General features: G+C 54.8%; 2 protein-coding genes across 2 annotated transcripts in view; both read right to left on the bottom strand.

The window, feature by feature from the left end:
• Positions 1–7500: 7500 nt before the first annotated feature.
• The window catches only part of map7d1a (MAP7 domain containing 1a), a 53688-nt gene continuing 37339 nt past the window's right edge, over positions 7501–23849 (bottom strand). The window contains 10 exon segments of the mRNA XM_067238804.1: positions 7501–7685; positions 10270–10502; positions 11407–11485; positions 12293–12347; positions 12551–12604; positions 13631–13735; positions 16102–16282; positions 18030–18312; positions 19178–19427; positions 19429–19462. Of these exon segments, the coding sequence (XP_067094905.1) occupies positions 7675–7685; positions 10270–10502; positions 11407–11485; positions 12293–12347; positions 12551–12604; positions 13631–13735; positions 16102–16282; positions 18030–18312; positions 19178–19427; positions 19429–19462 (1285 nt within the window). The 3' untranslated portion in view covers positions 7501–7674.
• On the bottom strand, positions 20874–23621 carry LOC136944877 (apical junction molecule-like; the record flags this gene model as incomplete). Its single annotated transcript, XM_067238803.1, is given in 7 exon segments — positions 20874–21182; positions 21298–21330; positions 21519–21641; positions 21796–21861; positions 21935–22036; positions 22125–22676; positions 23589–23621. Coding segments are annotated over 7 exon segments (1218 nt in total), but the record flags the coding sequence as incomplete, so codon positions are not given.

Here is a 23849-nt window from a genome sequence, read left to right as displayed (position 1 = left end):
ACACACACACAGGCGGGAGGGAGGGAGGGAGGGAGGGAGGGAGGGAGGGAGGGAGGGAGGGAGGGAGGGAGGGAGGGAGGGAGGGAGGGAGGGAGGGAGGGAGGGAGGGAGGGAGGGAGGGAGGGAGGGAGGGAGAGAGAGAGAGAGAGGAGGGTGTAGGAGGACCACCCAGGGTGTGGTCGACCACCCAGCACACACCAGTACATCCTCAGCAACAGTCTGTCATTTCATTTCATCTTCATGATCCAGGTCATCCCCCCTCCTCTGGCTGGTTCTGCCCGGGTTCCACCAGGCTGTGGACCAGAATTGTGTGTGTGTGGGGGGGGGGGGGGGGGGGGGTGTTGACCAGAGGTGTGTGTGTGTGTTATGCAAGGGATATTCTCCTTCGTGCCCTGAAAGGGTTTCACTTTCACGTCTGCCTCTGCTACTTCCACCCCCTCCCTCCCCCCCTCCCTCCCTCCCCCACCCCCCCCCTCCCTCTCCCCCTCACCCATGCTCTCCAGGGTCCCATAGCGGCTGTTCTCATGTGTCACACACACACACTCACTCACTTCTAGACAGCTCTCTCTCTCTCTTACACCCTCAGTAGCCTACCCCCTCTCTCTTCTCACCCACACAGCAGTAATAACACGCTGTGTGGGTGTGAAGAGAGAGCAGGGTGTGGAGGTGGGTGAGGTTCCTGTCCTCTCTGGGTAAATACAGAAGGATTTAGTGTTCCAGAAACCTGAACTAGACCACACGAGGTCCCATGATCATTCTGTCATGATGCAGTTGTGAGCAGCTGTACATGTTATGATAATGGTGATGCCCTCACAGGTGAACATGCACAGACACAAACAGCCTAACCATGGAAACCAGTACCATTGAGACCAGCACCATGGAGACCATCACCACGGAGACCATCACAGATACACACCCAGACATCTCTGTAGGCCTGGAAACAGCTGGGCTGGTGAAGCTGGCAGGACCTGGCTGTGTGCTGACGGCCATCGATGTGGTCAAACATGCTGTCAGCCCCTGATGAAGACGCAGCACATCCAGCAAATCAAGGCAGTGTCAGCGAGAGAATCTGAGGCACGCGGCCTGGAACCCAGACCACGCGGGCAGCCCCGGCCTGATGACATCTGGAGAGACGATTCGAGGTGTCGCTCAAACCTCGGAGGACTTTCTCACCCTGTCATACACACACTCCAGTCTGCATCTGCTACAGAGACCTCTCTTCCCCTCCTCCTCCTCCTCTCTCTTCCTTTCCTCCTCCTCCTCTCTCTTCCCTTCCTCCTCCTCCTCTCTCTTCCCCTCCTCCTCCTCCTCTCTCTTCCCTTCCTCCTCTTCCTCTCTCTTCCCCTCCTCCTCTTCCCCTCCTCGTCTTCCTCTCTCTTCCCTACCTCCTCTTCCTCTCTCTTCCCCCTCCTCCTCTTCATCTCTCTTACCTTCCTCCCTTCCTCCTCCTCTCTCTTCCCCTCCTCCTCTTCATCTCTCTTCCCCTCCTCCTCCTCTTCCTCTTCTTCTGTGTTTCTGCCCTGAACACAAACATGGCTCTCTGGTCCTGCCCTCTGGAATCTCATTGTGCTGTTTTCTGTTTCATTTTTAATAAATTGCCCTTGTAAACTGTCTAACTTGACACCAGCGTGCTTGTGTGTATATATAGAGCTAGCGATAGCCAGAGAGGTGCCCAAGCTTTGATAGTACTCTGACAACCAAACGTCCATTTGTCCATCTGCAGAGGGCAGACGTTCCCATAATGACCGTTCGTTTAAGCCTCTCTTGGTGGTCAGCCATGCGACGAGCGATTATTTGATCCCCAAAAAGGCACCTGGTCCCACTCGACCCCAGCCGGCATCTCTCCACCCAGGCACGTACCTTCAGCCTGCTCCACCACCAGCCGCCAGCCCGTCGCCATGGACCTGGGTGGCCAGGGAGGGGGGGGGGGGGGCTGATCAAAAGGTGGCCCACACAAGCGCCCGCAGGAAAATCAAGCGGAAAGGTTGTGGTGATGATGTGGCTTCTGCCCACGTCAAGACCAGCTGCTGTCCCGGGGCACCAGCCCCCCCAGGGGCTCTGAGGAGACCTGGACTCCACTTCACAGGCCAGCTCTGTGGGGGTGGGCGGGGGGGGTCCAGGGGTGTGTGGAGGGGTCCGGGCGGCTGTCAGAAGCCCCCTCTCTGATGGGAGCCGTGCGAGGCAGCTCTGCCTGGACAGCACAACCAGGGATCAAGGAAGGGACTTATTTAGAGAGGCAGCCATTCCCCTGTCTGCAGCTAACCCCCTGCATGAGACACAGCTGCTGCCCAACAGATAAGAGGCTGTGTGTGTGTGAGTCTGTGTTTGTTGTGTGTGTGTCGTGTGAGAAATGAGCGTGGGCTGCTGGTGTTGTCTCTGTAGTCTAAGTGTGTGACCCCTCAGCGACCCTGGCGCCTCATTAAGACAAGCTCGCAGACCATACCTCAGCTTTCCTGCAGCGTTCACAAGCTTCGCAGGGTCCCACCACAGGGTCACACCGCAACAACAGCCCAGCCTGGAGGCCCCGTGGCCCAGCCTGGAGGCCCCGTGGCCGGCTGGGCAAGTGGAGGAGAAGCCCCCCAGGCCTGGATCCAAACCTCAACACCATGGTGCTCACCCTGGTCTCACCAGGACAACACACAGATACAGGACAGTCCTCTCTCTTACACAAACACACACACAAGATGGCCGGCGGGGTCCCACATTGTGTGTGTGTGTGTGTGTGAGGAAGGGTCCACTAGAGGACAAGCCTCTAAGAATAGGACAGTAACACATCCACCACACCTCTCATCAGCTCACAAGATAATGGACCCCCCTACACACACACACATTCACATATAGAGACACACACACACACACATTCACATACAGAGACACACACACATTCACATACAGAGACACACAGATACGCAGACACACAGACACATAGTCTTACAGATACACACACTTACACACACACAGATAAACACACAGACAGACCCCCCCCCAGACCTCTCCTCTCAGAGCATATGTTCTCTGGAGGCTGAGACTCATCGGGGGGGGGGGGGGGGGGGGGGGGGGTGACGTGGACAGGGATGGGGGGAGGGGGCAGGGGGGGCATGCCACAGACCAGCTATTCCAGGAGTGTGTGAGTGGCAGGCTCTAATTCTGACAGACAGGACCTTTGTCCCGTTCCGAGTCTGTCAGAGCCTCGTAAATCCCCCCCCCCCCCTCCCCTCCATCTCACCCTTCATTCCCTCCGAATTAATTCTACACCTTGGCTGAGATTGGAGCTATAACTCACTGTCCCTCTGACAGCCCCCCTCCTATAAATAGCGTCTCTCAGGGATCATGAAGAGCTGTCACACAGAGAGAGGGACCCTGGGTACTGTCCGGACCCTCTCTCACAGCACACGCACCTCCTCCCAATCTCTACTATCACTATTCTATCCACTTCTTTTTACAAGACCTTCTGGATAAGTTGGGGTTTATCTGTGTGACACACAACATCTCTTTCCCCCAGGCGGTTTGTGACGAGCCCACAGAGAGGAAATGTGATCCGTTCACAACGCTGCAGTGTTGCATCGCTGCCCCCTGCTGGTGAGAATGAGGTTTAACACGTTTTCATAGAGTGTTCTAATCTGAGCATCTACGCTGGTTAGATACGGTAGTAAACCTGATGGATCAAGTTTATACTGTTTTTAGGTCATGAGCTCATGAAATAGAGAAGCGAGCGAGCGCCCCTGTTGAGACGGAACAGGAACAAGGTCTCTGCCCGTTACTACTGCTCTGCGGGGCAAAGTGGAGACTGGAAGAAGAAAAAAAACATGGCATGCTCTCAAAATACCAAATATTTACTTTTCAGACTGTGCCAACATTTAAATGTTCTGGAAACACAGCAGTCGCTCCTAACGGGGGCTAGAGGGAGAGGTGGGGGGGGTAAACAGGGGGACAGGAGGGGGGCGGGCAGGGGGCAGGCAGGGGGACAGGAGGGGGGCGGGCAGGGGGCAGGCAGGGGGCAGGCAAGGGGGCGGGCAGGGGGCAGGCAGGGGGGCGGGTAGAGGGGCAGGCAGGGGGCAGGCAGGGGGGCAGGTAACGGGGCGGGTAGAGGGGCAGCTATGGTGCAAGGTAGTGGGGTAGTTAGGGGAGCATGCAGCGGGGTAATTAGTGGGGTAGTTAGGGGGGCATGTAGAGGCCCAGCAGCAGAGGTCCTGTTAGAGGAGGGTTCCACCAGGCAGGGGGTGAGGAGCCGTGACGTTTGGGTTCACAGCAGGAACATAAATCCTGCTGCTAATAGAATCCAGCTGCCTCGCATGGTCGACATGGAAACCCTCCATGCCCCCACCCCCCACCCCCCCTCTCCTACCCCCCACCCCTCTCTCCTACCCCCCACCCCTCTCTACTACCCCCCACCCCCCTACCCTTGCATCCACTCCACCCCCACCCCTACCCCCCATCCTGGCCTCAACCCCCTCTACCCCCCTCCCACCATCGAGATGTGAAGAGGAGATGAGAGGTCGGGGGGGGGTGAGTAACCCTGCTGGGTTCTGGATGAGGGACCAGATGAACGTGGACAGCTGGGGAATCGCTCACTCAGGTAGACCAGACCAGGACCAGGGCAGATCAGACCAGGACCAGGGCAGATCAGTTCAGGACCAGGGCAGATCAGATCAGGACCAGGGCAGATCAGATCAGGACCAGGGCAGATCAGAGCAGGACCAGGGCAGATCAGTTCAGGACCAGGGCAGATCAGATCAGGACCAGGGCAGATCAGAGCAGGACCACGGCATATCAGTTCAGGACCAGGGCAGATCAGTTCAGGACCAGGGCAGATCAGGACTAGGGCAGATCAGAGCAGGACCAGGGCAGATCAGATCAGGACCAGGGCAGATCAGATCAGGACCAGGGCAGATCAGATCAGGACCAGGGCAGATCAGATCAGGACCAGGGCAGATCAGAGCAGGACCAGGGCAGATCAGAGCAGGACCAGGGCAGATCAGTTCAGGACCAGGGCAGAGCAGGACCAGGGCAGATCAGAGCAGGACCAGGGCAGATCAGAGCAGGACCAGGGCAGATCAGATCAGGACCAGGGCAGATCAGAGCAGGACCAGGGCAGATCAGAGCAGGACCAGGGCAGATCAGACCAGGACCAGGGCAGATCAGATCAGATCAGATCAGGACCAGGGCAGATTAGGACCAGGGCAGATCAGAGCAGGACCAGGGCAGATCAGATCAGGACCAGGGCAGATCAGGACCAGGGCAGATCAGGACCAGGGCAGATCAGACCAGGACCAGGGCAGATCAGGATCAGGGCAGATCAGATCAGGACCAGGGCATCACTCACTCACACCTCAGGAAGACCGGCTCAGGAACAGGGACCAGGACCGGGGTAGACCGGACCAGGAGTTCTGCGGTCGTGAGTTTGCTGTACATTTCTAATTTGCTATTTTGAGATCTCCAGTGGCTCTGCATCGGTCCGTTGTGGTGAAGAAGGAGCTGAGTCGAAAGGCGAAGCTCTCTATTTACCAGTCGATCTACGTTCCTACCCTCACCTAAGGTCACGAACTGTGGGTAGTGACCGAAAGAACGAGATCGCGAATACAAGCGGCCGAAATGAGTTTTCTCCGCAGGGTGTCCGGGCTCTCCCTTAGAGATAGGGTGAGAAGCTCGGTCATCCGGGAGGGGCTCAGAGTAGAACCGCTGCTCCTCCGCGTCGAGAGGGGCCAGTTGAGGTGGCTCGGGCATCTGATAAGGATGCCTCCTGGACGCCTCCCTGGTGAGGTGTTCTGGGCACGTCCCACTGGGAAGAGGCCCCAGGGAAGACCCAGGACACGCTGGAGGGACTATGTCTCTCGGCTGGCCTGGGAACGCCTCGGGGTCCCCCAGGAAGAGCTGGTGGAAGTGGCCGAGGAGAGGAAAGTCTGGGCCTCCCTGCTTAGGTTGCTGCCCCCGCGACCCGACCCCCGGACAAGCGGAAGATGATGGATGGATGGATGGAGATCTCCAGTGGTCATGTTTAACAGACCTGGATGGTGTTTCACCACTCTCTCTTCAACCCACCTCTCAAACTAACATACACACATAGTGATAACTAGACCATCTGGACAACAGATTGTGTCTTTATTAAGACTCAAGATACTCCCTCCAACCCTTCAACACACATCAAAATATATTTATAGCATATACACACACCAGCATTGCAAATACATTTGAGACTGAGGAATCGGACAATGCAAGTGACAGCATATAGAATCATGCTCGCTCTGGTTTAGAAAAAATAATAATAATAAAAACACTAAAAAAGCAACGACAGCTTCTTTAGAACTGAATATGGAAGCCTCAGGAACATTCTAGAACCCGAGTTTTGACTTGGAATGACTCTATAATGTCATAGATCTACATTTCTCAAACATTCTTTTTTTATTTCTTTTTTGTGAACGCACCAAATACTTTTCCCAGGTCATTTTAAAGAGCATACCCCTGATGTATGGTGACTACTTGGCGAGTGTTTAAAGGCCTGGATAGAGTGACGCAGACATTGGGCTCTCTTTAGACAACTCAATTCAACAGACCGCTCTCTCCTTTAACACTCAAGTATCAATTACATTATTCACATAAAAACTGTTTCCAGTCAGTACATTTCTCCTCAAGTTAAATAACGACACAAAAAGAAAACAAAAAAAATCACTCACTTTTTTTTCCTCCGACTCCCAAATCATTATAAGAACAATTACAAACGTGTTTGTATCGTCCTGTGGGCAGCTATACTTTGTTCTAGCACAGATGAAAGTGAGCAGTCTTAAGGTGCATGGTTGAACACGACTGGAGCTGGGATGGTGTTGCAGGTTAACACTGACGCCCCGTGCTGAGTGGCTGCTATGCATGGGAGTTGCCTGGGGCTGTTTGAGTCTTGTAGCAGATGGCAGCGTTAGGTTCTCTGTTGGTTTTCAACACCGGCCCTTTTCTCCGGGGAATGTCCGTCTGTGTGGCCTACAGAGCGGCCAGCGATCGGTTTGGCACAAGTCGTTTGGCCGTGTGTCTCTACTGGAGGGGGGGTCAACTGGAGGGGGGTCAACTGGAGGGGGGGTCAACTAGAGGGGGGTCTTTGTTGGGGGGGGTCACCGAGAGGGGGGTCTTTGTTGGGGGGGTCTCCTGGATGGGGGTCTTTGTTGGGGGGGGTCTCCTGGAGGAGGCGGGGCTGGTCTGGGGGTGGAGAGGAGGCGGGGCTGGTCTGGAGAGGAGGCGGGGCTGGTCTGGGGGTGGAGAGGAGGCGGGGCTGGTCTGGGGGTGGAGAGGAGGCGGGGCTGGTTTGGGGATGGAGAGGAGGCGGGGCTGGTCTGGGGGTGGAGAGGAGGCGGGGCTGGTCTGGGGGTGGAGAGGAGGCGGGGCTGGTCTGAGGGTGGAGAGGAGGCGGGGCTGGTCTGGGGGTGGAGAGGAGGCGGGGCTGGTCTGGGGGTGGAGAGGAGGCGGGGCTGGTTCTGGAGAGGAGGCGGGGCTGGTTCTGGAGAGGAGGTGGGGCTGGTCTGGGGGTGGAGAGGAGGCGGGGCTGGTCTGGGGGTGGAGAGGAGGCGGGGCTGGTTCTGGAGAGGAGGCGGGGCTGGTTCTGGAGAGGAGGCGGGGCTGGTCTGGGGGTGGAGAGGAGGCGGGGCTGGTCTGGGGGTGGAGAGGAGGCGGGGCTGGTTCCTACCAGGTACCTCAGAGAACCTCTGGAGGAGAAGAAGAGAGGGAGGGTTAGATGTGAGAGATGAGACACAAGACATACGTCAACTTTCCCACACGTTAGCGTGACGGCAAAACAGCCAACATGGCCTCCGTCTGACAGCCTGGTACAGAACAGCCAGCATGGCCTCCCTCTGACAGCCTGGCACAGAACAGCCAGCATGGCCTCCCTCTGACAGCCTGGTACAGAACAGCCAGCATGGCCTCCCTCTGACAGCCTGGTACAGAACAGCCAGCATGGCCTCCCTCTGACAGCCTGGTACAGAACGTCTGGGGTCACCCTCGTTGACCCCAGACATGACCTGGCCAGTTAACCCCTGACCCCAACAGAAAGGCCGTGGCCTCGTAAGACTTTACAGTGTTGTTTCCACAGGGACATGAGTCAGCATGGTGGCTGGTACGGACTTCCTGGTCCGTGTCCTGGCTTCCTGTTGAAGCAGTAAGCAGACGAGGGCTGGTTCTGGACATGCAGGTTCTGAACATGCTGTTACTGAACATGCAGGTTCTGGACATGCAGGTTCTGTACATGCTGGTTCTGAACATGCTGGTTCTGGACATGCTGGTTCTGAACATGCAGGTTCTGAACATGCAGGTTCTGAACATGCTGGTTCTGGACATGCAGGTTCTGAACATGCTGGTTCTGAACATGCTGGTTCTGGACATGCAGGTTCTGGACATGCAGGTTCTGAACATGCTGGTTCTGAACATGCTGGTTCTGGACATGCTGGTTCTGGACATGCAGGTTCTGGACATGCTGGTTCTGGACATGCAGGTTCTGAACATGCTGTTACTGAACATGCAGGTTCTGGACATGCAGGTTCTGTACATGCTGGTTCTGAACATGCTGGTTCTGGACATGCTGGTTCTGAACATGCAGGTTCTGAACATGCAGGTTCTGGACATGCTGGTTCTGAACATGCTGGTTCTGGACATGCAGGTTCTGGACATGCAGGTTCTGAACATGCTGGTTCTGAACATGCTGGTTCTGGACATGCAGGTTCTGGACATGCAGGTTCTGAACATGCTGGTTCTGAACATGCTGGTTCTGGACATGCAGGTTCTGGACATGCTGGTTCTGGACATGCTGGTTCTGAACATGCAGGTTCTGAACATGCAGGTTCTGGACATGCTGGTTCTGTAGAGCTGAACCAGCAGCAGGCTGGCAGAGACACCTGTCACCCCACCAGACAGAGACACGCTCAGACAGCCCCATGATCACATTAGCCCTGACGGAATGCCCCGCAGATAACACCAGCTCATCTATGGAATTACATCGTAACGTCTCAGAACATCAATCTACTGAGTGTTCCGGAACGCGCCTGGGAGACACCCTGGGAACAAATGTAGAGAGAGAGAGAGAGAGAGAGAGAGGGAGGGAGGGAGAGAGAGAGAGAGAGAGGGAGAGGGAGAGAGAGAGAGGAGAGGGAGAGGAAGAGAGTGAGAGAAAGAGGGAGGGAGAGAGATAGAAGGAGAGAGAGGAGTCATGCAGAGTGAGGATATACCCCTTCTCATGTCAGTGTTGGGGCGTGAGAGCGTGGAGAGGAACATTAGGTCTGATTAAAACGACGTTTGTAGCCTCAGCAGGGCCGTCTGGAGGGGTGGGGTGGGGATGTTTGCTTTGGAAATGAGTTATGACTGAGGGGGCTGTCTGCAGGCTGGCAGGTGGGGGTTGTGGGGAGGGGTGGGGGGCTCAGTAATGCTGATGATGTGGTGGGGAGGGGGTGCGGGCGTAGCTGGGACTGGATCAGTTTCCTGCTCCCCTGGCAGCTCTCCTGGCAGCCAGCGTCTTGTGGAGAAGGGCTCCCTCAGCACCACTCAAGGAATTCGACACTGGGCACGGGGGCTGGGAAACTGAGACGCAGTTAAAGCTGGGGGTACTAAGATACCCCTCTGCAGCCCCCCTCCAGAGCCCCCCGTCTTCTCCCCCCACTGTCGGACCTCGAGAGAAGAGCTCCCCTTGCCAACACGCCTCTCCTACTCCCCTCTCTCCTTCCCCCTCCTTCATCTCCTCCATCCCTCCCCTCCTCCTCTCTCCTCCTCCTCCTCCCTCCCTCTCCTCCTCCTCCTTCCTCTCCACCCTCCCTCCCTCCATCCCTCTCCCCTCCCTCCCTCCCTCCCTCCCTCCCTCCCTCTCCTCCTCCTCCTCCCTCTCCACCCTCCTTCCCTCCCTCCATCCCTCTCCTCCTCCTCCTCCCTCCCTCCATCCCTCTCCTCCTCCCTCCCTCCCTCCCTCCCTCTCTTCTCTTCTCTCAACCCCCCCTCCCTCTCCTTCTCCTCCGACAGGAGAGGACAGGAGAGGGGGTTCAGAGGAGAGGACAGGAGAGGGGGTTCAGAGGAGAGGACAGGAGAGGGGGTTCAGAGGAGAGGACAGGAGAGGGGGTTCAGGGGAGAGGACAGGAGAGGGGGTTCAGAGGAGAGGACAGGAGAGGGGGTTCAGAGGAGAGGACAGGAGAGGGGGTTCAGGGGTTCAAGACAGTTGAGGGGTTCGAGGTTTGGTGTTGCTTTCAGAGCTGTATGTCTGAGAATCAACCATGCTCCAGATGATGGGTGCTTGCCGCTGTGTGGACCCACCTGCTACATGCTGGGGCTTCATGGGGCCTTTCTTCAGGAAGGGCTCTTCATTCTCGAAGGCCAGGATTGGCTCTGTGGGGATGTCACTAGGCAACTTGTCCCGCCCTCCGTTTGTGCTGTTGTCATGATTGGCTAGCTGGATGATGTCTTCGAAGTGGGCAGAGTCTCCCTTGGTGGAGAGGCCATTCTCGTGTCTGATTGGCTGCACACCGTTGACCACACGCACTGAAGGGCTGAGGTAGGGAGGAAGAGAGGAAGGGAGGGAGGGAGGTAGGTAGGGAGGGATAAAAAGAGGAACATGGTAATGGTAAAAAATCTGGTTCAAAATAAAATCTATAAAAAGAGGAATCCGGCCAATCATTCACAGAGTTCCTGATTGTCTTTTAGCAGACAGAAGAGAGAGAAGGGAGCCTGTCTGTCTCTCTGAATGCTCTGGCCAGGTAGGATAGAGAGGGGAGTCTGTCTGTCTCTCTGAATGCTCTGGCCAGGTAGGAGAGAGAAGGGAGCCTGTCTGTCTCTCTGGATGCTCTGGCCAGGTAGGAGAGAGAGGGGAGTCTGTCTGTCTCTCTGAATGCTCTGGCCAGGTAGGAGAGAGAGGGGAGTCTGTCTGTCTCTCTGGATGCTCTGGCCAGGTAGGAGAGAGAAGGGAGCCTGTCTGTCTCTCTGAATGCTCTGGCCAGGTAGGAGAGAGAAGGGAGCCTGTCTGTCTCTCTGAATGCTCTGGCCAGGTAGGAGAGAGAAGGGAGCCTGTCTGTCTCTCTGGATGCTCTGGCCAGGTAGGAGAGAGAGGGGAGTCTGTCTGTCTCTCTGAATGCTCTGGCCAGGTAGGAGAGAGAGGGGAGCCTGTCTGTCTGTCTCTCTGGATGCTCTGGCCAGGTAGGAGAGAGAGGGGAGTCTGTCTGTCTCTCTGAATGCTCTGGCCAGGTAGGAGAGAGAGGGGAGTCTGTCTGTCTCTCTGGATGCTCTGGCCAGGTAGGAGAGAGAGGGGAGTCTGTCTGTCTCTCTGAATGCTCTGGCCAGGTAGGAGAGAGAGGGGAGTCTGTCTGTCTCTCTGGATGCTCTGGCCAGGTAGGAGAGAGAGGGGAGCCTGTCTGTCTCTCTGGATGCTCTGGCCAGGTAGGAGAGAGAGGAGCGTACCTGTCTCTGTGGACGCTCTGCTCCTGGGAGGTCTTGTAGTCCAGACTGAGCTCAGAGTTGGGTTGGTAGTCTGCAGAGGCTGAACAATAGAAAACAGACAGCTCTTAATCTACTGCAGATACGCACACACGTGCATGCATAGACACACACATTTACATGAATGCACACACACACTTACAAAGACATACACACACCCTCGCACACACACACTGCACAGCCGGTAGTAGGTTCTTTCTGAAGCACATCCAGCCCTCAGAATGGGGAGAACATCTAAGCTTGATTTATGATCGTATCCTGAGGCATCCTCAGCTGTTAGTGCCTCTGCCAGACCTCAGTGCCTGGATCTGGGTCTGGGTCTAAGTATCTGGGTCTGGGTCTAAGTATCTGGGTCTGGGTCATAGTATCTGGGTCTGGGTCTTAGTATCTGGGTCTGGGTCAAGGTCTGGTGCATGGGTCTGAGCAACACAAAAACATGTATTGTTTCCAGAGGAGACACCAAAGCTGGACTTCCATCAAGGCAGAGAGAGCATCATCTAATAAGAGCTTAATAGGAAACATACTGAGGTTTATGCAACTCAGACAGGAATGTAATCTCTCCAGGCATGTTGGTAGAGGGGGAAGAGTGTTTGTGTAACACAGGAAGAAGCTGGTCAAATATATATATATATAGCATAGACGGGCTCATTCATGTGGTTATGACATTTAATTACCGTCTATTGACATGACTACACTTTGATTGTGAAACACAGCCTGTTTCACGGCCCACAGACATTCCCACTCACTCTCCTGATATCCCTTTAATGACAGATCAATAACAACTATTAAAGAGATAATGCTCTCCTGGGTCCAGGAGATGTGGCTTCACCAACACTTCCAGGGTGCTCACCTCTGCTCTCAGCCTCGCTGCCATTTACCTGGGCTGGCGGGGCCCTGGTCTCCTTCTGGGGACAGACATGAACACACCTGGGGGTCAGGGGACACTCTGAAGGGACTGGGGAAGTGATGTCACAGTGAAGAGGATAGGGAAATGATGTCACAGTGGAGAGGATAGGGAAGTGATGTCACAGTGGAGAGGATAGGGAAGTGATTTCACAGTGGAGAGGATAGGGAAGTGATGTCACAGTGGGGGGAATGATGACGTTACCTTTTCTCCTGCTGCGTCTGACTTGCGTGTCCTCTTCATGATCTCATCCAGACGCTGGGGACACAGAACAGTCAGACCAGAGAACAGCCAGGTTAGAGAACAGTCAGACCAGAGAACAGCCAGGTTAGAGAACAGCCAGGTTAGAGAACAGCCAGGTTAGAGAACAGTCAGACCAGAGAACAACCAGACCAGAGAACAGCCAGGTTAGAGAACAGTCAGACCAGAGAACAGCCAGGTTAGAGAACAGTCAGACCACAGAACAGCCAGGTTAGAGAACAGCCAGACCAGAGAACAGCCAGGTTAGAGAACAGTCAGACCACAGAACAGCCAGGTTAGAGAACAACCAGACCAGAGAACAACAAGACAAGAGAACAGCCAGACCAGAGAACAACAAGACAAGAGAACAGCCAGACCAGAGAACAGTCATGTTAGAGAACAGTCAGACCAGAGAACAGTCAGACCATATAGAGATAGAAAGAGGGATAGAGAGAGAGGGATAGAGATAGAGGGATAGAGAGAGATAGAGAGAGTGATAGAGAGAGAGAGGGATAGATATATCCTTCAGAGTCTGCAGGGCAGCCTGCTTCCTGTGTGTGGTAGATGGAGCAGGCCAAGACAAGCCAGCAATAAGCTCAGCCCCCTTTCACAGTGTGTGTGTGTGTGTGTGTGTGTGTGTGTGTGTGGTAGATGGAGCACGCCAAGACAAGCCAGCAATAAGCTCAGCCCCCTTTCACAGTGTGTGTGTGTGTGTGTGTGTATACAGACGTATATAGTCTGCCCCAGAACCACTGCACTAACTATGAAATCAGAACAATGAGCAAGCTTCAGCAATGAGCCAAAAACATCAAAGCTCTCTGGCCTGAATGCTGGATCTGGCTGCATGCATGTCCACATAAGGTGGTCTGAATGCTGGATCTGGCTGCATGCATGTCCACATAAGGTGGTCTGAATGCTGGATCTGGCTGCATGCATGTCCACATAAGGTGGTCTGAATGCTGGATCTGGCTGCATGCATGTCCACATAAGGCCTGCCGATCTCAACAGCCACAACTGGGGGAGGATGAAGAGAGCAGCTTTTACCTTCTTCCTCTCCAGTCTCTCCTGCTCCTCCTTCTGGAAATGCTTCTCTCTTTCCACACGTTGATTCTCTGCCTCCTCCCTGGCCTTGCTCTCGGCCTCCTCTCTCTGGAACACACAAACACCACGTGAAACACTAAACAACAACAACACGTTTTATAAGATGGATATGTGTGTTGGTGGACATTCTGGGAGATGTTGCTGTAATTATAGTCTGTTCTGGGTTTGTCCAAATCCCCACAGACCTAAACACAGCCAAACACCAGTTTGCTGACAGAGGTTGTGGTCACACCAAGCGGGGTTTTATCAGATTGCCTCTGCCTTTCTTCAGTTGTTTTCAATGCTAAACACCAACAGCTCCGTCTGATGAAGACCAAAGACGTTTGGACGGTGTACAAACGTTCATGTGTAAAAACAGAACAAGTTGAACTTTTGAGTAATTCGTCTTGATGCTCTGAACACAGTAAGCAACACGTTCGAGTGTCACAAAAACGAAGCTCAAAAAAAAGCAACCGCCTTTGTAAAAAAAAAAAAAAACAAGCCCGAATTTGATATTTGAGAGCTATAGTTGGCAGCTTTACAGACAGAGCTATAGCTGCCAGTCACAGCAAAAAAGCGCAGTGATTCTATTAACACTTCTTTCACAGCAAGGGCGTGGCGGTATTCTGTTTAACAAAACACTACTGTCTTGTTAAAGTAACAATAGCCTATTACCCCTCATCAGTAACCCTGAACATAATAACTAGGCACTGGGATGTTATAGCTGCTGTATGCACGTTTTGCGAGGCTAGCTATTTTAGCTTCTATTCCAAACGATTCTAACCATAATATCCCACCCCTCCCTTCAAAGCCCCTCACACAAAACACATGAACACGCTGCCTGACTTCTGCCGGGAGACTAGTCTAGTTAGTCCACGAGAGAGAGAGAGCTTTTGAGGGAGCAGCATCGTTTTATTCACCATTTACTCCATGTCGCAGTCACATGTAAGAACACACACAACACTATCATAATGAACATAAACATGGCTAACGTTAGAACTAACTACTTTAAAACAGGCATGTTAGTATTGGGAAATTCTATAATAGAGTTTTAACCTATTGCTGGTGACCTATCAAGAGCTGGCTGCGGTAACTTTAGCTAGGTACAGTAAGTTATCAGTCAAGAGCAGGGGCAGAGGTACAGTAAGTTATCAGTCAAGAGCAGGGGCAGAGGTACAGTAAGTTATCAGTCAAGAGCAGGGGCAGAGGTACAGTAAGTTATCAGTCAAGAGCAGGGGCAGAGGTACAGTAAGTTATCAGTCAAGAGCAGGGGCAGAGGTACAGTACGTTATCAGTCAAGAGCAGGGGCAGAGGTACAGTAAGTTATCAGTCAAGAGCAGGGGCAGAGGTACAGTAAGTTATCAGTCAAGAGCAGGGGCAGAGGTACAGTAAGTTATCAGTCAAGAGCAGGGGCAGAGGTACAGTAAGTTATCAGTCAAGGTCAGGGGCAGAGGTACAGTAAGTTATCAGTCAAGAGCAGGGGCAGAGGTACAGTAAGTTATCAGTCAAGAGCAGGGGCAGAGGTACAGTAAGTTATCAGTCAAGAGCAGGGGCAGAGGTACAGTAAGTTATCAGTCAAGAGCAGGGGCAGAGTGCGTGCAAGTAGGTGGGTAGACAGGCAGGTACTATCCAATCATTAGTCTTGGAACGGTCTTAATGATTTGTTGTGTTTCTTAAAGTCCTGCGACGACCATAGATTTCGTTTTCATTACATATTACCCTCAAAACTTTAGATGTATTGGTTTCTATCGAGATGTGAAGTTTACTTCGGGAAAATAAGACAAAAAGTGCCTCTCAACAACATTGCATACAGCCCTACACCATCTTTAAACCACAAACGACCTACATGGATAGTCCACTAGAGGGCAGCAGAGAGGCAGCAGAAACAGCTGCAGGATGATAAGTTATCAGCCTGCTGTGAGTCGATTATTACAGAGTACACAAACACTTCTCTGAATCACTGCGTTTTGCAATCACTTCCTGGTGGAGGGGATCAAACCACTCTGGTGCTCCTGAGCAGCAGGGTCTGGGCAGGAAGCTGGCCGGCCGCTCAGCGTGACTCAGCTCTCTGGGTCTCACCCAGGGAGGGTGAGGGACGGTCAACAGAGCAGCTGGGACAATATTGACAGATCTCAGAGCTGAGCATGGTGCTGCTGCATGGATGTAACTCTTCAGACATGTTTTGAGACTAGTCTGTCTGGCTATTCAGGGTCCTGAAGGGTTGTGTGTGAGTGTGTGTGTGTGTGTTTATTGTCTGTGTATGAGAATATCATGATATTGTTGTGTTGCTTACATACCGGCAAGTTGAATTAGTCAGACATTTCCCTTAAAAACACTTCTTTACATAGAACTACAATATCTGTGAGCACACCTCACAGTGTGACATTCACAGAGCACTCCTTGCCTGCTGGGAGTTGTAGTCTTGGTGTGTCTACCTGTTTCTGCAGACGTATGTTCTCCTCCTGCTCGGCCCTGGCTCTCTCCTGTGCCTCCTTCTCCTCCTGCAGGAGCCGCTCCTGGTCCCTGGCTCGCTGCTCCTCAGCCATCACCTGCGCCTCCTCCTCCCTTCGCCTCCTCTCCTCCGCCTCGCGCGCCACACGCTCCTCCTTCAGGACCCTGGACACAGGACAGGCGTTCAGAAAGGACCCCTACACCCCATCGACAGGCCCCTCCTCGACTCTGACCACTGAAATACTGTCAGAACTAACATTTGTACGTCACTTTGGATGAAGGTGTCTGTTGAATGAATGAAATGTAAACGAGAGCGCGTAACACGACCCGCAGAGATCAAAGATGACATTTTGAACACTCAACGATTCCCAGTGACGGACAGGAGGGAAGTGGAGAGGGGCTAGCTGTGACAAGCTTCCTGCCAGCAGCTGCTCTCATATAAATATGCGGGCACACGGCCAGGGGGATGGCGAGAATGGCGAGGGTGGCACAGCGGCCGAGTCACTCTCCTGACACAGTCCTCAGGTTCCACAGGAAATAACCCCGACTGGAGAGGAGGACCGGCGCTGCTGGACAAATGTCAACAGGCTGGCGCCTTGGGAGGTGACTCTGTCATGCATGCACACACACACACACACGCATGCACACACGCACACAGGCCTGCCGATAGGAGGGGACAAACACGTCTGTTGTCCTGGGCCCAGGGTAGGGCCCAGGGGGGGGGCAGAACTGGAGCAGAAGAGAGGAAGAGCAAGGGAAAAGGAGAGATCTGGGCGCGGGGGGGGGGGGGACCTATCTATGATTCTCGTTCCGGGGCCCAGACTGTCAGCTGGCCTGCATGCACACACACACACACATGCGCACACACACATGCGCACACACACTCATGCTCACAGACAACACACACGCATGCACACACTCACGCACGTAGGCACACACACATCTGAAGGTTCCCTCCCTTCATCCCTCTCTCTCTCCTCCTGGTTACCTCTCTCTCTCCTCCTGGTTACCTCTCTCCCTCTCCTCCTGGTTACCTCTCTCTCCTCCTGGTTACCTCTCCCTCTCCTCCTGGTTACCTCTCTCTCTCCTCCTGGTTACCTCTCTCTCTCTCCTCCTGGTTACCTCTCTCTCTCCTCCTGGTTACCTCTCTCTCTCTTCCTGGTTACCTCTCTCTCTCTCCTCCTGGTTACCTCTCTCTCCTCCTGGTTACCTCTCTCTCTCCTCCTGGTTACCTCTCTCCCTCTCCTCCTGATTACCTCTCTCTCTCCTCCTGGTTACCTCTCTCTCCTCCTGGTTACCTCTCTCTCTCCTCCTGGTTACCTCTCCCTCTCCTCCTGGTTACCTCTCTCTCCTCCTGGTTACCTCTCCCTCTCCTCCTGGTTACCTCTCTCTCCTCCTGGTTACCTCTCTCTCCTCCTGGTTACCTCTCTCTCCTCCTGGTTACCTCTCCCTCTCCTCCTGGTTACCTCTCTCTCCTCCTGGTTACCTCTCTCTCCTCCTGGTTACCTCTCTCTCCTCCTGGTTACCTCTCCCTCTCCTCCTGGTAACCTCTCTCTCTCCTCCTGGTTACCTCTCCCTCTCCTCCTGGTTACCTCTCTCTCCTCCTGGTTACCTCTCTCTCCTCCTGGTTACCTCTCTCTCCTCCTGGTTACCTCTCCCTCTCCTCCTGGTTACCTCTCTCTCTCCTCCTGGTTACCTCTCTCTCTCCTCCTGGTTACCTCTCCCTCTCCTCCTGGTTACCTCTCTCTCCTCCTGGTTACCTCTCTCTCCTCCTGGTTACCTCTCTCTCTCCTCCTGGTTACCTCTCTCTCTCCTCCTGGTTACCTCTCTCTCTCCTCCTGGTTACCTCTCCCTCTCCTCCTGGTTACCTCTCTCTCTCCTCCTGGTTACCTCTCTCTCTCCTCTTGGTTACCTCTCTCTCTCCTCCTGCTCACGTCGCTCCTGCTCCTCCCTCTCTCTCTGTTCGCGCGCCTGTCGTCTCTTCTCCGTCAGGAGGCGGCCCGCCTCCTCTGGGTTGTTGGTCCCGGCCATGGGCTTGGCTGATTGGCTGGCGGCCGGGGAGGGGGCCGGGACACTGGCAGCTGATTGGGTCTGCTCCGGAACCGAGGGTGAGGCGGGCGTCGTGATTGGTGCTCTCACATTAGGGGGTGTGGCCGGGGTGGAAGATACCATGACGGAGGGGACCACAGGGGAGCCTGTGGGAGGTCAAGAGGTCACAGGTTCAAATCTAACTCTGCAAGCGTCTGCTATATTCATGCTTTATTATTTCCTATGACACACGTCTATGGATAGTCACACAGCCCATTCATCCAGCTCACAAAAACTACTTTTCGGATTCCTTCAGTTTGAACAATCCTGCTTTTCACCCACACCAACCCACCCACACACAGTCTCACACACATTCTCTCTCTCTCTCTCTCTCTCTCTCTCTCTCTCTCTCTCTCTCTCTCTCTCTCTTCTCTCTCTCTCTCTCTCTCTCTCACACACACACACTCACACACCCACACACACACACACACACACACACACACACAGGAGAACCTAGTTCTGACCTGACTTTTAGTCATTACACACTGGAAATTCTGAAATAGTCCCACCATGCTCTTTGTTTTAAACCCTGGTGAAGACGGTGCCTTCTTGTGGAATATTTGATCATGTTTACTGATCCGTTTCTACGGCAGCTGTGTCATGTGATTTTCCCTTCAGGGATACATAAAGGTCTATCTCATCTAACTGGGGAGTGTGTGTGTGTGTTCTGGCCCCATGCCTGAGAACACACCACACACACACATCAGAGTATAAATATCCTGCCGTTTCCATGGTGAGGTAGGAAGGCGATATTATACCAACCACAACTTTATGTGTAACTGTAACAGTTTGTGGTCAGAATCTTTAAAAGGTTATGAAACCAGGACAACAGAGGTTGGCAGAATGTACATACACACACACACACTCACTCTCTCACACACACACACGGTCTGAGTGAAGACGTTTGAGAAGCCCAGGTCTAAATCTGCCAGCTGAACAGCCGGCGGTCTCCGTCCGGTGTCCCCTACTCACCTCTGCGGTCCTCTGGGGTGGCAGGTCTGCGAGGGCTGTCCCTGGCTCTCTCCAGGCCAGCGGGGGACGAGGTGCGCAGGGGTCCCTTGGCTCTCTCCAGGGGGGCGGGGGAGGAGGTCCGGGGGGTAAGCCTGGCAGGGGTTCTGGCTCTCTTGGGCCGGGCTTTGGGGGTGGAGGGGGTGGAGGGGCTGGGCCGAGCCGGGGAGGGCCGGGGGCCGGGGGAGGAGTGTCGCCCGCGGGGGGTGGGGGGGGGACCCCACATGCTGCCTGGATAAGGGACTGGGGCTGGGGAGGGATGGGGAGATGGGAGACATCACGTTACGCCTCTCAACCGCACATCCCTCAGGTTGGCCTCACTGAGTTCCACACACCTGACTTTGAGTTTCATCTCAAAGGGATTCTTAATTGCACTCTGTCTCTGTTAGAATAATGACACCATGCTGCAACTCTGGAAAAGGAATGCTTTTGGTGAGTCCACCAGTCGAACACAGTGATACTGTTACAGCTAAACCACAATCTCTGTAATGAGACAAAAGCATTATGGGATGGTCTCTGTGGTCATCTCTCCATGGAGACAGCACGATTATGGGATGGGCTCCATTTTACCGGAGTAACCCTCTGCTCTCTGGCTCTCTGCTCTCTTCTCCTCCCTCTCCACTCTCCTCCCTCTCCACTCTCCTCCCTCTCCACTCTCCTCCCTCTCCACTCTCCTCCCTCTCCCTCTCCTCCTTCTCCACTCTCTCCCTCTCCTCCCTCTCCACTCTCCTCCCTCTCCACCTCCTCCTCTCCACTCTCCTCCCTCTCCACTCTCTCCCTCTCCCTCTCCCTCTCCTCCTTCTCCACTCTCTCCCTCTCCTCCCTCTCCACTCTCCTCCCTCTGCCACTCTCTCCCTCTCCTCCCTCCCCTCTCCTCTCCACTCTCCTCCCTCTCCACTCTCTCCCTCTCCACTCTCCTCCCTCTCCACTCTCTCCCTCTCCTCCCTCTCCTCCCTCTCTCTCTCCACTCTCTCCCTCTCCACTCTCTCCCCACTCTCTCCCTCTCCACTTTCTCCCTCTCCACTCTCTCCCTCTCCACTCTCTCCCTCTCCACTCTCTCCCTCTCCACTCTCTCCCTCTCATCCCTCTCCACTCTCTCCCTCCTCCCTCCATTCTCTCCCTCTCCACTCTCTCCCTCTCCACTCTCTCCCTCTCCACTCTATCCCTCTCCACTCTCTCCCTCTCCACTTTCTCCCTCTCCTCCCTCTCCACTCTCTCCCTCTCCACTCTCTCCCTCTCCTCCCTCTCCATTCTCTCCCTCTCCACTCTCTCCCTCTCCACTCTCTCCCTCTCCACTCTATCCCTCTCCCACTCTCTCCCTCTCCTCCCTCTCCCTCTCCTCCCTCTCCATTCTCTCCCTCTCCATTCTCTCCCTCTCCACTCTCTCCCTCTCCACTCTATCCCTCTCCACTCTCTCCCTCTCCACTCTATCCCTCTCCCACTCTCTCCCTCTCCACTTTCTCCCTCTCCTCCCTCTCCACTCTCTCCCTCTCCACTCTCTCCCTCTCCACTCTCTCCACCCTCTCCACTCTCTCCCTCTCCACTCTCTCTCTCTCATCCCTCTCCACTCTCTCCCTCTCCACTCTCTCTCCTCTCCTCCCTCTCCATTCTCTCCCTCTCCACTCTATCCCTCTCCTCTCTCCTCCCTCTCCACTCTCTCCCTCTCCACTCTCTCCCTCTCCACTCTATCCCTCTCCACTCTATCCCTCTCCACTCTCTCCCTCTCCACTCTCTCCCTCTCCACTCTCTCCCTCTCCACTCTATCCCTCTCCTCCCTCTCCACTCTCTCCCTCTCCACTCTCTCCCTCTCCACTCTCTCCCTCTCCACTCTATCCCTCTCCTCCCTCCCACTCTATCCCTCTCCACTCTCTCCCTCTCCACTCTCTCTCCCTCTCCACTCTCTCCCCCTCTCCACTCTCTCCCTCTCCACTCTCTCCCTCTCATCCCTCTCCACTCTCTCCCTCTCACTCTCTCCCTCTCCTCCCTCTCCATTCTCTCCCTCTCCACTCTCTCCCTCTCCACTCTATCCCTCTCCACTCTCTCCCTCTTCCACTCTATCCCTCTCCCACTCTCTCCCTCTCCACTTTCTCCCTCTCCTCCCTCTCCACTCTCTCCCTCTCCACTCTTCTCCCCCTCTCCACTCTCTCCCCTCATCCCTCTCCACTCTCTCCCTCTCCACTCTCTCCTCTCCATTCTCTCTCCTCTCCACTCTCTCCCTCCCCTCTCCATTCTCTCCCTCTCCACTCTCTCCCTCTCCACTCTATCCCTCTCCACTCTCTCCCTCTCCACTCTATCCCTCTCCCACTCTCTCCCTCTCCACTTTCTCCCTCTCCTCCCTCTCCCTCTCCTCTCTCTCCATTCTCTCCCTCTCCATTCTCTCCCTCTCCATTCTCTCCCTCTCCACTCTCTCCCTCTCCACTCTATCCCTCTCCACTCTCTCCCTCTCCACTCTATCCCTCTCCACTCTCTCCCTCTCCACTCTATCCCTCTCCCACTCTCTCCCTCTCCACTTTCTCCCTCTCCTCCCTCTCCACTCTCTCCCTCTCCACTCTCTCCCCCCTCTCCACTCTCTCCCTCTCCACTCTCTCCCTCTCATCCCTCTCCACTCTCTCCCTCTCCACTCTCTCCCTCTCCTCCCTCTCCATTCTCTCCCTCTCCACTCTCTCCCTCTCCACTCTATCCCTCTCCACTCACTCCCTCTCCACTCTATCCCTCTCCCACTCTCTCCCTCTCCACTTTCTCCCTCTCCTCCCTCTCCCTCTCCTCTCTCTCCATTCTCTCCCTCTCCATTCTCTCCCTCTCCATTCTCTCCCTCTCCACTCTCTCCCTCTCCACTCTATCCCTCTCCACTCTATCCCTCTCCACTCTATCCCTCTCCACTCTCTCCCTCTCCACTCTATCCCTCTCCCACTCTCTCCCTCTCCACTTTCTCCCTCTCCTCCCTCTCCACTCTCTCCCTCTCCACTCTCTCCCTCTCCACTCTCTCCCCCCTCTCCACTCTCTCCCTCTCCACTCTCTCTCTCTCATCCCTCTCCACTCTCTCCCTCTCCACTCTCTCCCTCTCCTCCCTCTCCATTCTCTCCCTCTCCACTCTCTCCCTCTCCACTCTATCCCTCTCCACTCTCTCCCTCTCCACTCTATCCCTCTCCACTCTATCCCTCTCCACTCTATCCCTCTCCACTCTCTCCCTCTCCACTCTCTCCCTCTCCACTCTATCCCTCTCCACTCTCTCCCTCTCCACTCTATCCCTCTCCACTCTATCCCTCTCCACTCTATCCCTCTCCACTCTCTCCCTCTCCACTCTCTCCCTCTCCACTCTATCCCTCTCCTCCCTCTCCACTCTCTCCCTCTCCACTCTCTCCCTCTCCACTCTATCCCTCTCCTCCCTCTCCACTCTCTCCCTCTCAATCTTTTGTTTAGTCAAAACAACAGTTTATCTACCTCCCCTTTCTGCTCTCAACCGCTCTCCTCCCCTGTCTCCCCTGGGGGTCTGTCTGACCTGTGTGATGGTCTGGGTGGTCTGTGTGATGGTCTGTGTGGTCTGTGTGGTGGTCTGTGTGATGGTCTGGGTGGTCTGTGTGGTGGTCTGTGTGGTGGTCTGTGTGATGGTCTGTGTGGTGGTCTGTGTGTTGGTCTGTATGGTGGTCTGTGTGGTGGTCTGGGTGGTGGTCTGGGTGGTGGTCTGGGTGGTGGTCTGGGTGGTCTGGGTGGTCTGTGTAGTCTGTGTGGTCTGTGTGATGGTCTGGGTGGTGGTCTGTGTGTTGGTCTGGGTGGTCTGGGTGGTCTGTGTGATGGTCTGTGTGGCCTGTGTGATGGTCTGGGTGGTGGTCTGTGTGGTGGTCTGTGTGGTCTGTGTGATGGTCTGGGTGGTCTGTGTGATGGTCTGGGTGGTCTGTGTGATGGTCTGGGTGGTCTGTGTGATGGTCTGGGTGGTCTGTGTGGTCTGTGTGATGGTCTGTGTGGTCTGTGTGATGGTCTGTGTGGTCTGTGTGGTGGTCTGTGTGGTCTGTGTGATGGTCTGTGTGGTGGTCTGTGTGGTGGTCTGGGTGGTGGTCTGGGTGGTGGTCTGGGTGGTCTGTGTGGTGGTCTGGGTGGTCTGTGTGTTGGTCTGTATGGTGGTCTGTGTGGTGGTCTGGGTGGTCTGTGTGATGGTCTGTGTGGTCTGTGTGGTCTGTGTGATGGTCTGTGTGGTGGTCTGTGTGGTGGTCTGTGTGGTGGTCTGTGTGGTGGTCTGTGTGGTCTGTGTGGTGGTCTGGGTGGTGGTCTGGGTGGTGGTCTGGGTGGTCTCTCCCTCTCCACTCTATCCCTCTCCACTCTCTCCCTCTCCACTCTATCCCTCTCCACTCTCTCCCTCTCCACTCTATCCCTCTCCCACTCTCTCCCTCTCCACTTTCTCCCTCTCCTCCCTCTCCACTCTCTCCCTCTCCACTCTCTCCCCCCTCTCCACTCTCTCCCTCTCCACTCTCTCCCTCTCATCCCTCTCCACTCTCTCCCTCTCCACTCTCTCCCTCTCCTCCCTCTCCATTCTCTCCCTCTCCACTCTCTCCCTCTCCACTCTATCCCTCTCCACTCACTCCCTCTCCACTCTATCCCTCTCCCACTCTCTCCCTCTCCACTTTCTCCCTCTCCTCCCTCT

The sequence above is a fragment of the Osmerus mordax genome, chromosome 6 (genome assembly GCF_038355195.1).
Source record: "Osmerus mordax isolate fOsmMor3 chromosome 6, fOsmMor3.pri, whole genome shotgun sequence".
NCBI lineage: Eukaryota > Metazoa > Chordata > Actinopteri > Osmeriformes > Osmeridae > Osmerus > Osmerus mordax.
This window is presented reverse-complemented; position numbering and strand designations above follow the sequence as displayed.